This window comes from Vulpes vulpes, chromosome 12, assembly GCF_048418805.1.
Source record: "Vulpes vulpes isolate BD-2025 chromosome 12, VulVul3, whole genome shotgun sequence".
Lineage (NCBI taxonomy): Eukaryota > Metazoa > Chordata > Mammalia > Carnivora > Canidae > Vulpes > Vulpes vulpes.
This window is the reverse complement of record NC_132791.1, coordinates 46,893,583-46,910,352: the sequence shown is the minus strand read 5'-3', so window position 1 is coordinate 46,910,352 and position 16,770 is coordinate 46,893,583. Positions and strand designations below refer to the sequence as shown.

Genomic DNA, 16,770 nt, shown 5'->3' with positions numbered 1-16,770 from the left:
AGGTAGAGGGAAGCCCGAGGGGCTTTGAGGCCTGGGGTCAGCAGCAGGGAGAAGGTGAAGCCCTAGGGCCCTGTGCTCTGGCTCAAGGCCGGGAGAAGGAGCAGGGCCTGCCCCCGCTGCTGCTCTGCCTTGGACCCACTGGTGTCCTGGAGCAGGGACGCTGGCGATGCCAGTTCCTCACATGTCAAACACCCAAGGGAGGGAAAGTCGCCTCAAGGAGGGACCTACTAGTAGTTTGGAGGAGTATCCCAAGAGTCGAGGGCTAAAGGAAATTTAGTCTTTTTTATGATATATGTTTATTCTCTCATATGGCATTTAAGGTTTTTGGTCACAGGAGACCCTTCACACTCTTGAAAACTGAGTATATCTGTCAATTAGATTTTAAATATTAGATTTTAAAACTAAAATTTTAAACACGGTAATACAGAAACCTACATTCCATTAGCCTTCACAACAGAAGTGAAATCACTCCTAATTGTAGCCTTAGAAAGTTCCCCAGGGAGTAAGAGTGAATAATGTGGGAAAGGCAAATAAAATCTTAGTTTTATTAAGAAAATATTTTTAGGTGAATCTGGTTGGCTCAGTCAGAAGACCATGTGACTCTTGATCTCAGAGTCCTGAATTTAAGCCCCACATTGAGTGTAGAGATTACTAAAAAGAAAAAAAGAAAAAATAATAAATTAAAAAAAGACAGTAGAATAAAATGTTTTATAATCTTGCTGATTCCTGAGAAGCTTTGCTCTCAACTTTAAGAACCACTGCTTTAAAAAATTACAGCTTAGGAACAGGGCCTTCATCTCTTCGACAATGTAGGCCTGTGGAACCCAGAGCAGGATCTGCATGGTTGGAGGAATCTAGGAGGGACCTGTGCAATTTACAAGGAGTGCTCTGGGATGTTGTCTTTGTCACTTGTCACTATAACATTTGCCCTTGGGTCTGTTCTTTCCAAAAAAAAAAAAAAAAAAAAAAAAAAGAGCAGAACATACCAAGTAACTAAACATTAATTGCTGAGAAGAATAAACTTAATTGAAAGGAAAAAAATTCCTGAAGAGGTGTCAGAATATCAACAAAAGCTTCACAAACCAAGAATTCACTTGAAGAGAACAGCCAACAAAATAGGAATGCATTTGTTTAATGAAGGACTGGCTAAAATCAGGAAACATTAAAAAAATAATATAAAGCCAGTGGGCAAAAATACTTATTATGGTATAAACTAAGAAGAAAATGTAAAGAAATGTAGGAAAGCTTTTTGAGTTTATAGAAAAAGAAGTAAGAATTCAGTAAACCTCTTAGAGATAGATAGCTCTTAGTGAAGCTATTAACCATTGAAGAGAAAGCTGAGTGTGGTCTCTGTCATACTACAGGAAGAGGAAGCTCAGGAAAACCTGAAAGTCTATTATAGGTCTCCAAAACACAGGAAATAATCTCTTGATTATAAAAGTTGTGATGCTAAAGTTTTGAATGATTGTCTTGAGCTGATTGATTCTGAGACTGAGGGAGAAAGTAATAGGAATGAAATTGTATTTTCTATTTTTTCTTTAAAAATTTATTTATTTATTTGAGGGAGGGGGAGAGAGAGAGAGAGAGAGAGAGAGAGAATGAACAGCAGAAGGGGAGGAAGAGAATCTCAAGTAGACTGTGTGCAAAGCTTGTACCTCAACGTAGGGCTTGATCTTGTGACTTGAGCTGAAACCAAGAGTTGGATGCCTAACTGATTGAGCTACTCAGGAGCTTCAAAATTGTATTTTCTGAATTAGATGAGGGAGAGCCTGGGAATCACCAAGGTGAGAAAGTGAAGAAGACAGTTCTATCAGGTATCTGTTGCTGTATATTAACCCCAAAACTTAATGGTTTAAAACATTGATGATTTATAGTTTTTTCATGATTTTCTGGGTTGGCTGACAGTTAATCTGCTGGTGTTGCATGCATTCAACTGGAAGGTGGTTGGTTTGGAAGGCCATAGGGGCCTCACTCATATGTCTGGCATATGGTACTGGCTGTCCATTGTGAGATTTAGTTCTTTTACACATGACCTCCTATTCTCTAGTAAGCTAAACTGGCATCCTTATATGATAATGTCAGGGCAGCATCATAAGATGAAAGTAGAAGCTGCAGTGTCCCTTAAGACTTGGCTTTGGAAGTCGCATAACATCACTCCTGCCACATTCTGTTGACCAAAGCAGGTCATAAGATCAGCCCAAATTCTGGGAAATAGACAACCTCTTGCTGGGAAGAAGAGTAATGTCACATTGCATAGGATCATGGGAGGACTTTGTGGTCATGTTTTGCATTTTATCACAACAGTAAATGGATATGACAAAGGCTCAAGCTACCTTAACTAGTTCAAGGAGAGAAACCATTTACAACTTTAGCTGAGTTACAGATGTCAATTATGCATGATTGAAAGAGAACTTAAGAAGGTGGAAAAGGATACTTGTTAGTTATAGTCAGTGCAAGAAAGTGTATCACAAAGCTGAGAAGTAAAAAAAAAACAACAAAAAACAAAACAAAGCTGAGAAGTGAACTCATTCATCAGACGATACGGTACTGACAGAATGTAAGCAGAAAAGAAGGATTAGGAGTAGTCAGGTACAGAGAACGGGAAACATTAAAATCAGGAAAATCAACAAAATAGAGGTGAATTGTAGTATGGGAAAATATACAGCAACATTTTATTTTGCACATGAATATCCATGATAATTAGATTCTTGTTTGTGATACAGAGAGCGATTGCTGGAGAGATGAAACAAGCCAGACAGGATTTATTTATTTTTTTAATTTTTTTAAATTTTTTTTTTTTTTTTTTAAGATTTTACCCATTTATTCATGACAGACAGAGAGTGACAGAGAGAGAGAGAGGCAGAGACACAGGCAGAGGAGAAGCAGGCTCCATGCAGGGACCCGATGTGGGACTTGATCCCGGGTCTCCAGGGTCATGCCCCAGGCTGAAGGCGGCGCTAAACCACTGGGCCACCAGGGCTGCCCCAGACAGGATTTATTTTTATTTTTATTTAAAAAAAATTTTTTTTTTTATTATTTACGATGGTCACACACACACACACACACAGAGAGGCAGAGACATAGGCAGAGGGAGAAGCAGGCTCCATGCACCAGGAGCCTGATGTGGGATTCGATCCCGGGTCTCCAGGATCGCGCCCTGGGCCAAAGGCAGGCGCCAAATCGCTGCGCCACCCAGGGATCCCCCAGACAGGATTTAATAAGAAACAAGTATAAAGAAGTTAGTAATACTCTGAAAATGAAGGATTGTTAAAGAAACTCCAAGATGACATTTTGTGGTCTCTTTCCAACTAATACATTAATTTCATTTCTAAGATATCAAGTGCTTTGTTTCCTATTGTAAGCAGAGACTAAACAGACTTTATAAAAAGTAGCAATACAACAGCTCCTGTCTCCCTCAGTGAAGGGATCTTTTAAGCTCATTGCCTAAGGGTGGAGAGGTATAGTACCCCTTGGTGGTGAAGGATAGCTTATGAAATTACAGGTACTCTATGACCATTAATAGAAGAGATGTGCTTAGACTGGGACCCGGATGCATTATTAATCAGTATCCACAAAAATTCCTCCCCATCTACCACAATGGTTAGCTTGGTTGACTCTTGTACAAATCCCAATCCTTCTCAGGTATGCCCATCACAAACTACCACCAGCAGGACTTCTATCTCCTCTTGGTCAGTTTGAACCACCTTTCCTAAAACTTTAGGAGCATAAAACTTTACTTCTATCCTTATTCATGGAAGGCCTCTACTGCAGGCCAAAGATAAACATACCTGGCCTCTACCTGAAATAATGGCCTTGTTCTATGGTTATTAAAGTTATAAACATTGACCTTTTATCTTTAGTAACATGTTTTTGATAATTACAAAGAATGCTTCTCTCAATATGTATTTTGATGTATATAGACATGCATTTCTGTTGGGTATAATACCTAGGAGAGAAATTACTAGATCACAGGGTATGTATATGTTCAATTTGAGCAAGTAATGCCAGTTTTCCAAAATGTAGTAAGTACTTAAAAGATATATAAACACATAAACAATAGCACCCTGTCTTTCATATAATATTAACTTGCTGAATATCCCAAACAATTTTTTATGGGAAATAAGAATTAACCTTCGAAAAAAATGAAACAAAGTATATGCATATATCAAAAAACCATTAGAATTTGTTTTGATTCTGATTGGGATGAATTCACAATAATTCCTCCACCAAATAAACCTTTTCTTTCTACAATACATATGAGAATACTATTTCCTAGCACATTTCAATAAAAGTTGAATGAAGTAATTAATAGGTTTTCTCCATAGATTGGTTTAGTACTCTGGAGTCTGTTGGTTCAACACACTGGAAATTATATGGTGTTTAATGGTTAGATATATGATAAGATAGACTTATTACTCTGGATAATTTTGTCATGGGGCTTCAGTGTAAGCCAATATATTTCCCCACTAAACCCTTTAAGTAAGTAAGTCTACAGACTAACACAGTTGGTTAACACACAGATGGCCTTATCATATGCTGTCATAAATGGACCTGCTGCCTTGTTTACTATCTGAAATGATTTCAGCAAGCTAAGGTAAGAAAATATTTACAAAATAATATTTAAAAAAATTTAACATATTCTTAGCCTGCAACTGAAAAGGGTTTGAAATATGAGTATGTTTACAACATATCTGGAAAAGCTAAAGAAATTACTTTTGTTAACAAAATTATTGTAATGGAGTGCTATATTTCTTTCTGATTTATTGACAACTCTGATTGAAAAAAGGAAATTATCTACATAAAAAAGAGTTAAAAAAAGAAAAATAAAATCCTTTACCCACTGAAATTCTTCTTCCTTTTTTTTTTTTTCTCCTGTTACTTAAAATCTTAGGAGTCAATAGGACCGAAAGGAAAAGAGGAGCTCAGTTTGCCATCCACTTGTTTTTGTCTTTAAGTTTTCCCCTTTTAATACAACAAAAATTGTTATGGAAAAGAAAGGGGAAGTTTTACCTTTTAATTTATCAAGTTAAATCAACCTAAGTGGTCCATTTGTCACAAGGTGTGTAAGAAAGTTGATATAAGAAATACACAAAAAAAAATTTAAAAAAGAAATGCACAATAATTAACATACTAAATGTTTAAAAAGTCCTTTTATTTTTTATTTTTAAAGATTTTATTCATGAGAGATACAGAGAGAGGCAGAGACATAGGCAGAGGGAGAAGCAGGCTCCCTGTGGGGTGCCTGATGCAGGACTCCCTCCGAGAACTTTGGGATCATGCCCTGAGCAGAAGGCAGACACTCAACTGCTGAGCCACCTAAAATCTTTATTTTAATTTTTTAAATAAAATCTTTTTAAAAAATGTCACACATATAAAAGTACACACATCGTAAGTATACAGCTTGATGAATTATCATGATTACTGTCACCAAGGTAAAAAAAAAAAAAAGCACATAACCAGCATCTCAGAGGTTCCTCACCTCTTCCCTCCCAGCTGCTCTGCCCCCTTTCTCCTCCTCAAATGCAGCCATTACTTTGACTTTTAACACCATAGAATAGTTTTATCTATTTTAAGCTGTTTTTTAAAAAATATTATTTATTTATTTGAGACACAGAGAGAGAGAGAGAGAGAGAGAGAAACAGGCTCCATGCAAGGAGCCTGACGTGGGACTCAATCCCGGGTCTCCAGGATCACACCCTGGGCAGAAGGTGGCGCTAAACCGCTAAGCCACTGGGGCTGCCCTTTATCTATTTTAAAATGTTATATAAATGGAATCTTATAGCATGTATTCTTTTGTGTCTAGCTTCTTTCACTTTACACTGTTTTTGTGAGATGTAGCCATTATCTTTCAGATAGCAGTAGTTCATTTATTTTCTTGTTGTTTAGTTTCTATTGTATAAATATACCAACATTTATACCTTCATTCTGTTGATGGCTATTTGGGTTGTTTCCAGTTTGAGACTTCACAAATAATGCTGCTACAAATTTTCTTCTCTGTGTCTTAGTGCATATGTATCTGTATTTCTATTGGTGTTTTTGCCACATAATCATCAATGTTTGTCTTTTTCTTTTTAGCCATGTTTTTGGTTGTGTATTATTGGTTCTCATTGTAGCTTGACTGTGTGCTCAATGAAGGCAAGGCCAGGTCTGTCCTGTACATAGCTGTATCACTATTCATAAAACATAGTACAAATAATAAAAAATGGCAATAATAATAAAAATCAGGATTGATTGAAACTAACATCTATGCTCAAAATTTGCAACTTCAGCTTATAGTTTTGTTAAAATGAATAGTTTCTAAATTGTGTTATGATTCAGGTATCATAAATCATTTCCAATGTTTTCCTTGATATGAAAACCATAAACTACTCACTCACCTATTCCCCTGACACCCACCCTCCCTAACACACACATGTATAAATTTAGGGCCATGGCCCAGGGACAACTAGATATATCTCCCCTTTAATTTTATCCAGATGTTTTGATAGGAAAATTAAATAATTTAATTAATAACTTTAAGTAATTTTAGGTATGTTTTTTATACTAAAACACGCACAAATATAATGGTATCCAAACTGATTGAATACTGTATTTACATAGGAAGCTTGAGCCACTTCAAAGTCTATCTGTATACCCTTGGCCACCATACTCTTCTCAGCTAAGTCTGAAAAGCTTTCATAATAGGAATTAATGAAGTGTTTCAATTGGATAGAATTATGGTTCAGTTTTTACATTAGGAGGATAATTTTGGCTTGCACTATAGAAGATGAATTGGAGGGGGAAGAGGAGGTGAGTGAAGAAGCACTGGAGGTAGAGATAGCATTAGGAGAATTATGTAATATTAATCCATTATATTATAATTGTTCATTATACTATAATAACCCATGTAAGAGACAAATTGACCTAAACTTCAAAGCACAGAACACAGAGAACAGGCACCAAAATTTCTAATTTTATTAGGTACTTTCATGTTCACTATGATTCTTTAAATCATCATCTAAACATCTAATTATTGGTTGTGGTTTGTATTATACCTGTATATACAACATACATATGTGATAGGATAAATATAAATGTTAATGAGCATTACTGATATTTAATTCCTTATATTTGCAAAAGTCGAATGAACTTCAATTCATCCAAAATTAGAGATTTAGTAGTTTATCAATTTACTTCATTATACATAAGGAAATTTACAACTGCTGTCACTGAAGTGATCTAAATAGTTCACGTAACATACGTGCTTCAAGGGAAATCTTTGTATCCATTATATAACTCCATCTTATTGCAACTGGAATTTTTAATTGGACCTAAGTAAATTCATCTACGATGTGGCTAAAGTGTTCATTACTGTGATTCACAATATATTGGTATTTGATACTTTAGGGACTCAACACTGCCACAAATCCATCTGAATTCCACTTCAATTTCCAAAACTGTAGAGTCATTAATAAATTCTCAATGCCTTCCAGCTTTTGAAGTGTTTTGGCATTTCCATTATTCTCTTTGATGTTCAACATGCTTGAAGTCAGCAAGGCTGGTATGCCACCCTACTTTTTCAGGTTAAAAAAGCTCTGAGATTCGATTTACTGTGTTCAACAAATGTTATTGGTGTAACATCATCCATCTGCAAACTGTTAAAGGGACCGGGATTCAGATTTCCAGTCTTTTTATTCTGGTGTACCAGGTTGCCAGTCTAATATAGCATATGGCTTCCTGGGGACCCTGATTTTTAGTAGCTATTTGACAAATTTCTTCACCAGTATACTTCAGTTTTCATATCTAGAATAAGGATATAGGGTGATCTGGGTGGCTCAGTCAGCTAAATGTCTGCCTTAGGCTCAGGTCATGATCCTGGGGTCCTGAGGTGAGTGCCGCATGGGGCTCCCTGTTCCAGAGCCTGCTTTTCCCTCCCTCTGCCACTCTCCCTGCTTGTGCTCTATCAAATAAATAAAATCTTTAAAAAAATAAAATAATACGTAGTCATTGAATTATTTTAAGGGTTAATTTAGCTAATATTTATGAAGCACTTGAAAAGTGTCAAGCTCTAAATAAACGTTGGGTTATGTATTGTTCTAGCGTATCTAACTGACTTGTAAGGAGGGTTGGGATTCCACATAGTTTACACATTTGAAAATTCCCAGTTGAATGTACATACTGGGCAAGCGCAGACGTGTATATCGGTAGTAGAGCATAAACCTTGTTTCTAATTTAATAACTAAAATGCGGTGGCCCAATAATCCCATTAGCCTTAGTACTTAACCACATTTCATCTGACCTCGATATGCTCTTCCCAGAGATAAAGGACTTCAAGGGTGTGGCAAGTGGACCCTTGAGATGTTTTTAAAAAGTAGACATCAGTGGATTCTAATAGGAAACTCAGAAGGGTAGACAGCCCGAGTGTGCTCCGAAGTGTCGCGGTCCGTCTGGGCTTAGCTGAGAGGACATTAGGGGAAACGCTAGGAGGGACCCAGCTGGGCACTCTGCAGGAAGTTAAAAAAAAAAAAAAATTGTTGAGCTCTGCAAAACATGTGGTGTTAGCCATCTGTCTTGGGCAGTACAAGGGCTTAAGGGCTGTGGGGCTCCTTCTGACACCGCGGGAGGCGGAGTTACAGCGCAAAAGTAACTGGTAGTAGCGGGTAATCGAAGTACGTTCCCGGGGTCCGGAGACACTCGCACTTCCTGGTACTACAATTGAGGTCAAACTGCTGCCGTTGCCGTTTTTGAGCACTTCCCCAGCCTCGGTTCCTGGTGTTGCCACCCTTGGGTGCCCTCAGCTCCCGCGCATCCCCGGGCGGGGCGGGCCGCGCCGCGCTCCACCGAGGTGCTGGAATCTGGGATGGTTTCGCTCTTCTAGCCGGAGGACACGTCTCCTGCCTGAAAGCTCCCGGCGGGAAGGTCGGCAGGTGGACCCCTCGGCCCCCTCGGGATCTCCCGTTGCTGTCAGGAGGCGCAGGAGCCCCGCCCGGCCAGGAAGCCGCTGTCACGGCCGCCCCGCCACGACCCGCGGGGCATCCGGAGGCCCCACCCACGGCGACGCTGCGCTGACGTCCGCGCGCCCGAGGCAGCCATAGGCCCGCGTCCGGCCCCGGACGACGTGTGGCGCGTGGACTCCGTCAGGTCCAGCCCCGCGGAGCCCGGCAGGCACTTCCGGGCGAGGTTCTGTGCACCTGTTCCTTCCTGCTGCTTAAGTGTCTGCCCCTCTGGGGAAAAGTGGGCATGTCCGTCCCCAGAGAACAAGATGCACCACAGCGAACCTAGATTGACAGAGGCACGGAAGACCAACCCCGAAGCTAGAAGGTGCTGCGCATCCTTAAGCGGTGTGGGAGTTCACGTGACTTCAAGTGCCGGGCCCGGCGGTCACGTGACGGCGCGCGCGCCCTCGCGCGGGGAGAGCCGGCCGGCGCTGTGCGCGCGCCTTCGCCGCTGCCTCCCTACCCCTCGACGGGAGGGTGAGGAGCGGCGGAGTCATCGGGCGTCCGGGCCGCTGCGCGTGCGCGGCGAACAGCTGTCACCCAGTGCGGAACAAGTCTTCCAAATTCCCCAAATCTCCCCGGGCCGGAGGCTGCCGTCTTCCTCCTCATCTTCCTCCTCTGGGCCGTGTCCCCGTCCCCACCCGCGCGCCAGGTAACCGCTTTTCCGACGTCCGGGCGGCAGGGGCGGCGGGGGAGGGGGAGGGGGAGGGGGAGGGGCCGGGCGGTCTTCTCGCCGCTGCCCCCGCCTGCCCGGGGCCGCCGCGGTGCCGGGGCCGGGCCGGCGGAGACGCTAGCCGGGAGGCGCTAGGTCCCCGCCGCCGCGGCTATCACGCCGGGGGAGGGCGGCCGGCCGCGTCGCGGCGGAGGGAGGCGGGAGCCAGTGACAGTCCGCCCCGGCCCTCTGGGGGTTCGGTCCCCGCGCTCGCCCTTCTCCCGGGGGCCGAGGTCTGGGGCAGAGGAGCGCGCGGGCGGTCCGGGGATGCCGGCTCCTTAACGTGCCGCTTCCAGCCGGGTCTGCGGCGGACCCCGGGGAGGCACGGCCTGCTGCTCCCCCCGGGGCCGGCTCTTCTCCGGACGGTCAGGACCCTGGGGGTGCGCGCGGGGGCCTCCTCGCCGGAGCACCTCGCCCCAGGCCGGCAGCCTCTCCCCGGGGTCGTCCTCAGCCCCGGTACTGCCCTTTTGGTTTTTCCGGCAAGGGGCCATTTCCTCCTGCAGAGCCTGAAGCCGCGATGCGGTGTAGACAGTGGGTGCTTAATAGGTGAGTGGGACGGCTTGGCGTGGAATGCCAGGCACGCAGGGGACGTGGCGTAGGTGGCAGTGTGGAGGAGGGCGTCCGGCAGGCGGGCCAGGGCTCGGGGTTCGAGCTTGGGTGTTTCCTCCCGCTTGGCCAATGAGCCCAGCGGGGCTCGAGCCCGACGCTCGCCGGGCGAGCTCAGAGCCAGTCTTCCCCTCGACTGCGCAGGCTGGCCTTGGTTGTGGCGATGCCCGGGGGGTTCTGGATGCCTGCTGCGCCTGGAGAAGAGAGGGCAAACTTCTTAAGGACCTGGTAAGCGACCCCTCGAGGCGGTTTATCAAGACCTGCTTTGGAAATGTAGGTTAGAAGTTGGCGTTGGTTCGCCCTTATCTCGGTGAAAGTTTCTGGTAGGCTCAGTTCCACCTAGGTTCGCACCGAGTTTTGCCCTGTTTCACCCACTTGAATTCGCTGTAATTTTTATTTTTAATCTTGGGAAATTCGGCTTCACTGTTTCTATGGTAACAGTCACTAATATAATTTCGAAGTGTTGTGGTTGAAAATTAGTGGCTTTAACTCTTAAAGGTCCATTTTTGCTTTGAAGCGCTTGGCTCTCCTTTACGATCATTACTCAGATTCTGCCTTGCTGGTCTCCTCCCAACCCCCAGTGCTTTGTTTTGGAATGCATAACAGGGCTGTTCCGGTTTTTTAGGCCCTCTTTCTCCCAATTTAAAGCGTTATGAAAAGTTTGCACACAATCTTTACTGCATTCAACCAACTGGAATAGTACAATTTATATTGGAGACTTGTTTCGTTTTATTAACAGGTTTTAATTGGTTGCTTTTCTAAAGTTAAAAATAAATGTTTTAAGCCTTGTAGGTACACAAATGCTTTTAAAAAATCCATTAACCTTTCTACAAGAATGGAGATTATTTTTTTTAAAGATTTATTTATTTATTTATCATAGACAGAGAGAGAGAGAGAGAGAGAGAGGCAGAGACACAGGAGGGAGAAGCAGGCTTCATGCCGGGAGCCTGACGTGAGACTCGATCCCGGGACTCCAGGATCCCGCCCTGGGCCAAAGGCAGGCGCCAAACCGCTGGGCCACCCAGGGATCCCCAGGCACATGATTTTTAAAAAGTTATTTAGATTTAAATTTCAAATTCAGGATGAAAATCTGGTATTTTGAGTTCTCTACTTGACACTTTCTGAATCACCCGGGACTAAGGTGCCTAACTAACCTTGAGTAGTCTGAATCCTTTTCTTTCTTTTTCTCATTGTTTTGTCATTACATCTTGATTGTTCTCCCCCCCCCCCCCTTAGGTTCTATGGGTTTTTTGCCTTTGCTGTATTTCTAACAATTTACCATAATGCCTGGCGGTGCTAGAAATATCCTCTCTCTTTTTAAATAACAGCTTTATGAAGATATAACTCACATACCATATAGTCCACCCATTTAAAGTGTATAATCCAGTGGTTTTAGTACCTGCATGAAATTGTGCAACTCTCACCAGAATCAATTTAGAACATTTTTAGCACCTCCAGAGAAACCCTGTTCCCATTAGCAGTCTCCAACTCTCATGCCTTCTAGCCACAAGCAATGACTAGTCTGCATTCTACCTCAATAGATTTGTCTATTCTGGATATTTCATATAAATATAACCATATAATTGGATTTGGGAGACTGGATTCTTTCACTTAGCATAATGTTTTCAAGGTTCATCCATCGTATACCATCTATCAGTACTTATTCCTTTTTATGGCTGACTTATATTCTGTCATATGGATATATCACTTTTTGTTTACTCAATTAGTTGATGGGCATTTGGGTTTCTACTTTTTGGCTATTTTGAATAATGTGCTATGAACATTGGCAAACTAGTTTTAGTGTGTATGGGTGTTTTCTTTACTCTTGGTTATGTACCTCATAGTGGAATTGCTGGGTTAAACCTTTTTTTGAGTGGGGATGAAGGAGGGATAGTTAGTTTTGAGGACCTCTTCTGCTCCACTACGAAGTCCATTTCTCCAGAGGCCAGAAATCTCTGTGTGGGACTTTGCCCTGTGGAGAGTGGTGTGTTTTTCTTGTCTGGAGGTCTTTGAGATCATCCCTTTATGTTAGCTCAGTTTTTCTTCATTTCTTGGATACTAATTTGTTATATATTTATCAGAGATGTGATAAAGCAGGTGTATTGCATACTATCATTAAACTCTGTCTAGTGCAGACTTTTGGTCTTTTAAAATTTGTGTTTTCTTCTGTTGTTATAAATTCAATACTCCTTTAGTATGAATTTCTTGGGAGTTGTGCAAGGGTTAAAGTCACTGTTTTTCTTCATTTGCTACCAATCTAGAAGGTTTTGTGGAACCTAAAATATAAATTTAAAATATTATTGTAAATAGTATAATTTATTATTTTCCTTAAAATATTGTATTGCACACCCCTAAAGATTCTCATTTCCCCACCCTCCACGCCCTTTGGAAGAAGATGCTGATCACAGCAGTCTGCACTTGCAGGGCTTAACACTTTTCTCCCTTAAGCATTTGGAACATTCCCATCCTTCTTTCCCTGAGGATCAAGTCCTCTCAGCTCTTTCAGTGAGGCTTTGCCCAGCCAATCTTCTTCCACCAAACTTTTCCCCCCATTTCCTCACTCGGTAGGGCCTGTGCCCTCCTCACATTCTTCTGTGCCCTCTGACCTGTGCTTCTTTGTCTGGTTAGTTCCATTTCATCCTTTAGATAGCTTACTTAGCTCAGTAGTTACTTCTAGCTAGTCTTCCCTCAATACTGTACCAACCATAGCAGTATTCTGTAATTTCCTTCATCATCTCAAACAATTAGACCATTAGCTGTGGATCACTGTTTTATTTTCTATCCCCATGTATGCACAGAAAAAGTTCTGTGGAAAAAAAAAAGTTCTGTGCAAATGTTGAAAGTGGTTAATTACTTCTGGGTGGTGGATTTATGGGTAATTTTTCTCTTTCATGTCTGTGTGCATTTTGTGAATTTTCTCCCATGTATTGGTATGACATTTGTGAACAGGGGAATAAAGAAAAATCATCAGTAATTGCCGTTTTTATTTTATTTTATTTTATTTTTTTTGCCATTTTTATTTTAATAAAATTCCTTCTAATCTTTTTGTTTTGTTTTAATAACCTAGGTGAGATTTTTTTTTACTATAGCTTCAAACATCAAACTTTTATTACATTTTAATTCTTTATCATATCTTGGAATAGTAGGGAATGATGACCATATTTAACCATTGGTTGTCTAGGGATGAAATTTCTTGTATTGAAATTAAGCTGATTTTAGGAACAGAATCTAGCTCTGATACTATGAGCATATGATAGTGTAAATAACTCAGTTTCCTTTTTCCCTGAGAAGTGTCCTTGCTATGAAACATCATAGTACGGAGTTTTTCCTTGCACAGTTGCTTGTTTGCATTCTTTATCTTATTTTTGCTAGGTGGTTTGTTCTGCCCAGTAGTGAGTATATTCAATAGATATTTTAACACCTGCTATGTGTCATGTGCAATGTTAGGTGTGGAGCATACAGCAAGTGAACACAATAGACAAGTGATTCTCTACCATTTCCTGGAAGAGGATTGTTTTGAGTATGAATGTGTAGTTACACTGTTGCTCTATATTTTCAGATACACAATGGCTTCAGCTACTGTGGTTATTTGTGAACTATTGCTCCATAGAATCTTAAAAATTTATTTTAGATTTTCTTGGGTTTGTAGTATGTATTGTTGAGGGTAAAGTTTAAGGGGCAGACCCTACATACGTAGGCTCTTCAAATGTGTGATATGGAGGAGGACATCCGTGTAATCACTCAATGTTAGTTGTAGTAAGTTCTACTATTGCGACCTCCCGTTTAGAAGCAAAGGCTTCCCAGATTATAAAGATTATAAGTATCACTGCTGTAAGTGAGATGAATGAGCCTATAGATGAGACGGTATTTCAAGTGGTGTACGCATCTGGGTAGTCAGAATATCGACGGGGCATACCCGATAGTCCTAGGAAGTGTTGGGGGAAGAAAGTTATGTTCACCCCTACGAATATAATTGTAAAGTGGATTTTTGCTCAGGTGTCATTTAGAGTGTAGCCTGAGAATAGGGGGAATCAGTGGGCAAACCCGCCTATAATAGCAAATACTGCTCCTATTGAGAGAACGTAGTGGAAATGAGCTACGACGTAGTACGTGTCATGATGTCATGTGTCATCAAAATCTCTTTGATGCTTACTTTTTGTATATCTCCATCCAGTTCTAGTTATTAATTTGACATCTCTACTTGTTAACTGTAACTAAGCGAACTGGAATCTTTCCTCTCAGCTCTGCTCCTCTGGGTTTCTCATGCATCTCATCCCGTTTTACTGCTCAACTGGGGAAACTTGCGAGTTATCCCAGGTAGCCTATGGTTTTTCAGCCCTCGTATCACATCCAGACTATTGCCAAACCTTGTCATTTCTGTTTCCAAAATATGTATTAGATCAGTCTAGTCTCTCCTTGGCATCATCTCAGTAGCCACTCCAGCCTCCTTCCTACTTCTGTTCCACTCATGATTTTTTTTTGTATATTTTTTTAATTGGAGTTCGATTTGCCAAACATATAACGTAACACCCAGTGCTCATCCCATCAAGTGCCCCTCTCAGTGCCCGTCACCACTCATGATCTTTTAAAATGCAAATTGGATCATTCTCATTGCTCTCAGGAGACTTAAAATTCCTGCATTATCTCTTCCTATCTGAAGCAACCCCCAAACTTTACTTAGATGGTTTTAGTTTTCCTAACTGCTCACTGGCTTTTCTTTTTCTCAAACTGTACAGGCCCTTTCCCAAAGTGTTGTTGCCAGGTTTTCTTCGCACTTTCTTTTTGGTACATCATTCTAGTCTTTGCTTGAACGTACTTCCTCAGAGAATCCTGACCTGTCATCCCCACCTCTTCCCCAATCTAAATCAGCTTTCCTCATGATAATCTACCTTAATTCCCTAATTGTTTCCTTCCGTATCATTTAGGCATACAGCAATGAACACAATAGATAAGTGATTTCCAACATTTCATGAAAAAGGATCATTTTGAGTGTGAATGTTTAGTTACACTGTTGCTCTATATTTATGTGATTATTTGATTGTTCCTAAACTGTAAGAATTCTACAAAGGGAGAGACCCAAGTATTTTTACTCACTTGTATCATACCAGGATACTGTTGTCTTAACACTATAGTATACTTCCTCAATAAACATTTGTTGTACAAATTAATGACTTCTGTATATATGAAAAAAATCAAGGAAATAAAACTAGGGCACACAGTAGGAAGTAATTTTACCCAACCTGACCCCACACACATACACAAAACTGAAACAAAAATTTCATGAAACAATATTTTCCCACCTGTGCTGTACTCCCATATTTTCTATTTTGCTCAATATCACATATAAATATTGATATAATCCAACAAATGGGGTAGGATTGCAGGCTGGGGTCCCAATAACACAGCTCTAAGGCTATACAAAGAAAATGCTTTGTTTACATTAGCCCCTGTCCCCCTTTTGAAACACAATTGCTATTTTCTAGTTTTTGTCTGATGGGAAGTCCAAATGTGTATAGCTTTTATGTACCATCCCCCTATCCTCCACCATTCCTATTAAAAGAAAAGACTCTTTTCTACTTTAAGAAAAGTAGAAAGCTAGTTCTACTTAGAAGTTCTGGTCTGATTTCAAAGGAGAGTTACTTAAGGTCAGATTGAGAAAAATCTGTATTGGACTTTATTTAGGTCTTAATCTCTAGGTTTCACTGGGCCGCTAATAGCCAATACTCTTCTACTGTTTGGCTAAGCTCATTGCAGATGTGCGGTATGAACTTCAAGGTTGGCCTGTCATCACTTTTATTTTCTCAGTTTGTTACAAATCAAACAAAATTCTGAAAATGATGGTAAGGGGATGAAGGCAAACGAGTATTTGTGAAGGTATGAATTAAGGAGCCTGGCTTGGTAAGGATGTCATGTTCAATGGATCATCAGAAGTGATCGCTAGAGCTGTGATTCTTTTTTACTCACTTTAACAGAGCCTTTGCAAGAAAGGCTTGGTGCTCTTTGGTCCCCATCAATGCAGTATTGATCTCTTATCTATTTTGCTAACAAAATATTAGAAATAACCTAAATATCTTGCATAAGGGCTATTTTAACTGCACACTGTGATGTGATATTTATAAGTTGTATGAATATTTTAAAATGTTAGAGTTACTCCAAACCTGTTTAATGAAAGAAAGCATTATAGAAAATTATATATTTCAAATGAGCCCAGTTGTGTTTAAACGTGTTTATAAGTGTACATATGTTAGAAAAAATACACTGGAATGCTAATTTGATGGTGGGATCACTGATAATTTTGATTTTCCTTCCTCAAATTTCTTTAGAATGAACATTGTTGCGTTTATAATCAGACTTCGTTGAAAATCCTGTACATTAACTTAGGCATTTGCAAATAGTAAAAATAATATCTTTATTAAGTGGTGGATAGAACCCTGGTTTCTGGTAGCTATGTTTTGGGGACCCCATTCAGGTGGGATG

General features: G+C 41.0%; 1 protein-coding gene across 32 annotated transcripts in view; it reads left to right on the top strand.

Moving 5' to 3' along the window:
- KDM4C (lysine demethylase 4C) overlaps positions 1-16,770 on the top strand; it is a 460,147-nt gene that overhangs the window by 27,082 nt on the left and 416,295 nt on the right. For 6 of the 32 annotated variants that reach the window (XM_026001367.2, XM_026001365.2, XM_072728371.1 and 3 more), the window contains exon 1: positions 6,938-9,627. The exons of 6 other annotated variants lie outside the window; for them this stretch is intronic. In XM_026001367.2, coding sequence (XP_025857152.2) covers positions 9,242-9,627 — 386 coding nt within the window. In that variant the 5' untranslated portion in view covers positions 6,938-9,241. Of the gene's footprint in view, positions 1-6,937; positions 9,628-9,739; positions 10,234-10,270; positions 10,522-16,770 lie in introns of those variants that run through there. 20 more of the 32 variants (XM_072728395.1, XM_072728380.1, XM_072728389.1 and 17 more) reach the window with 11 other exon arrangements.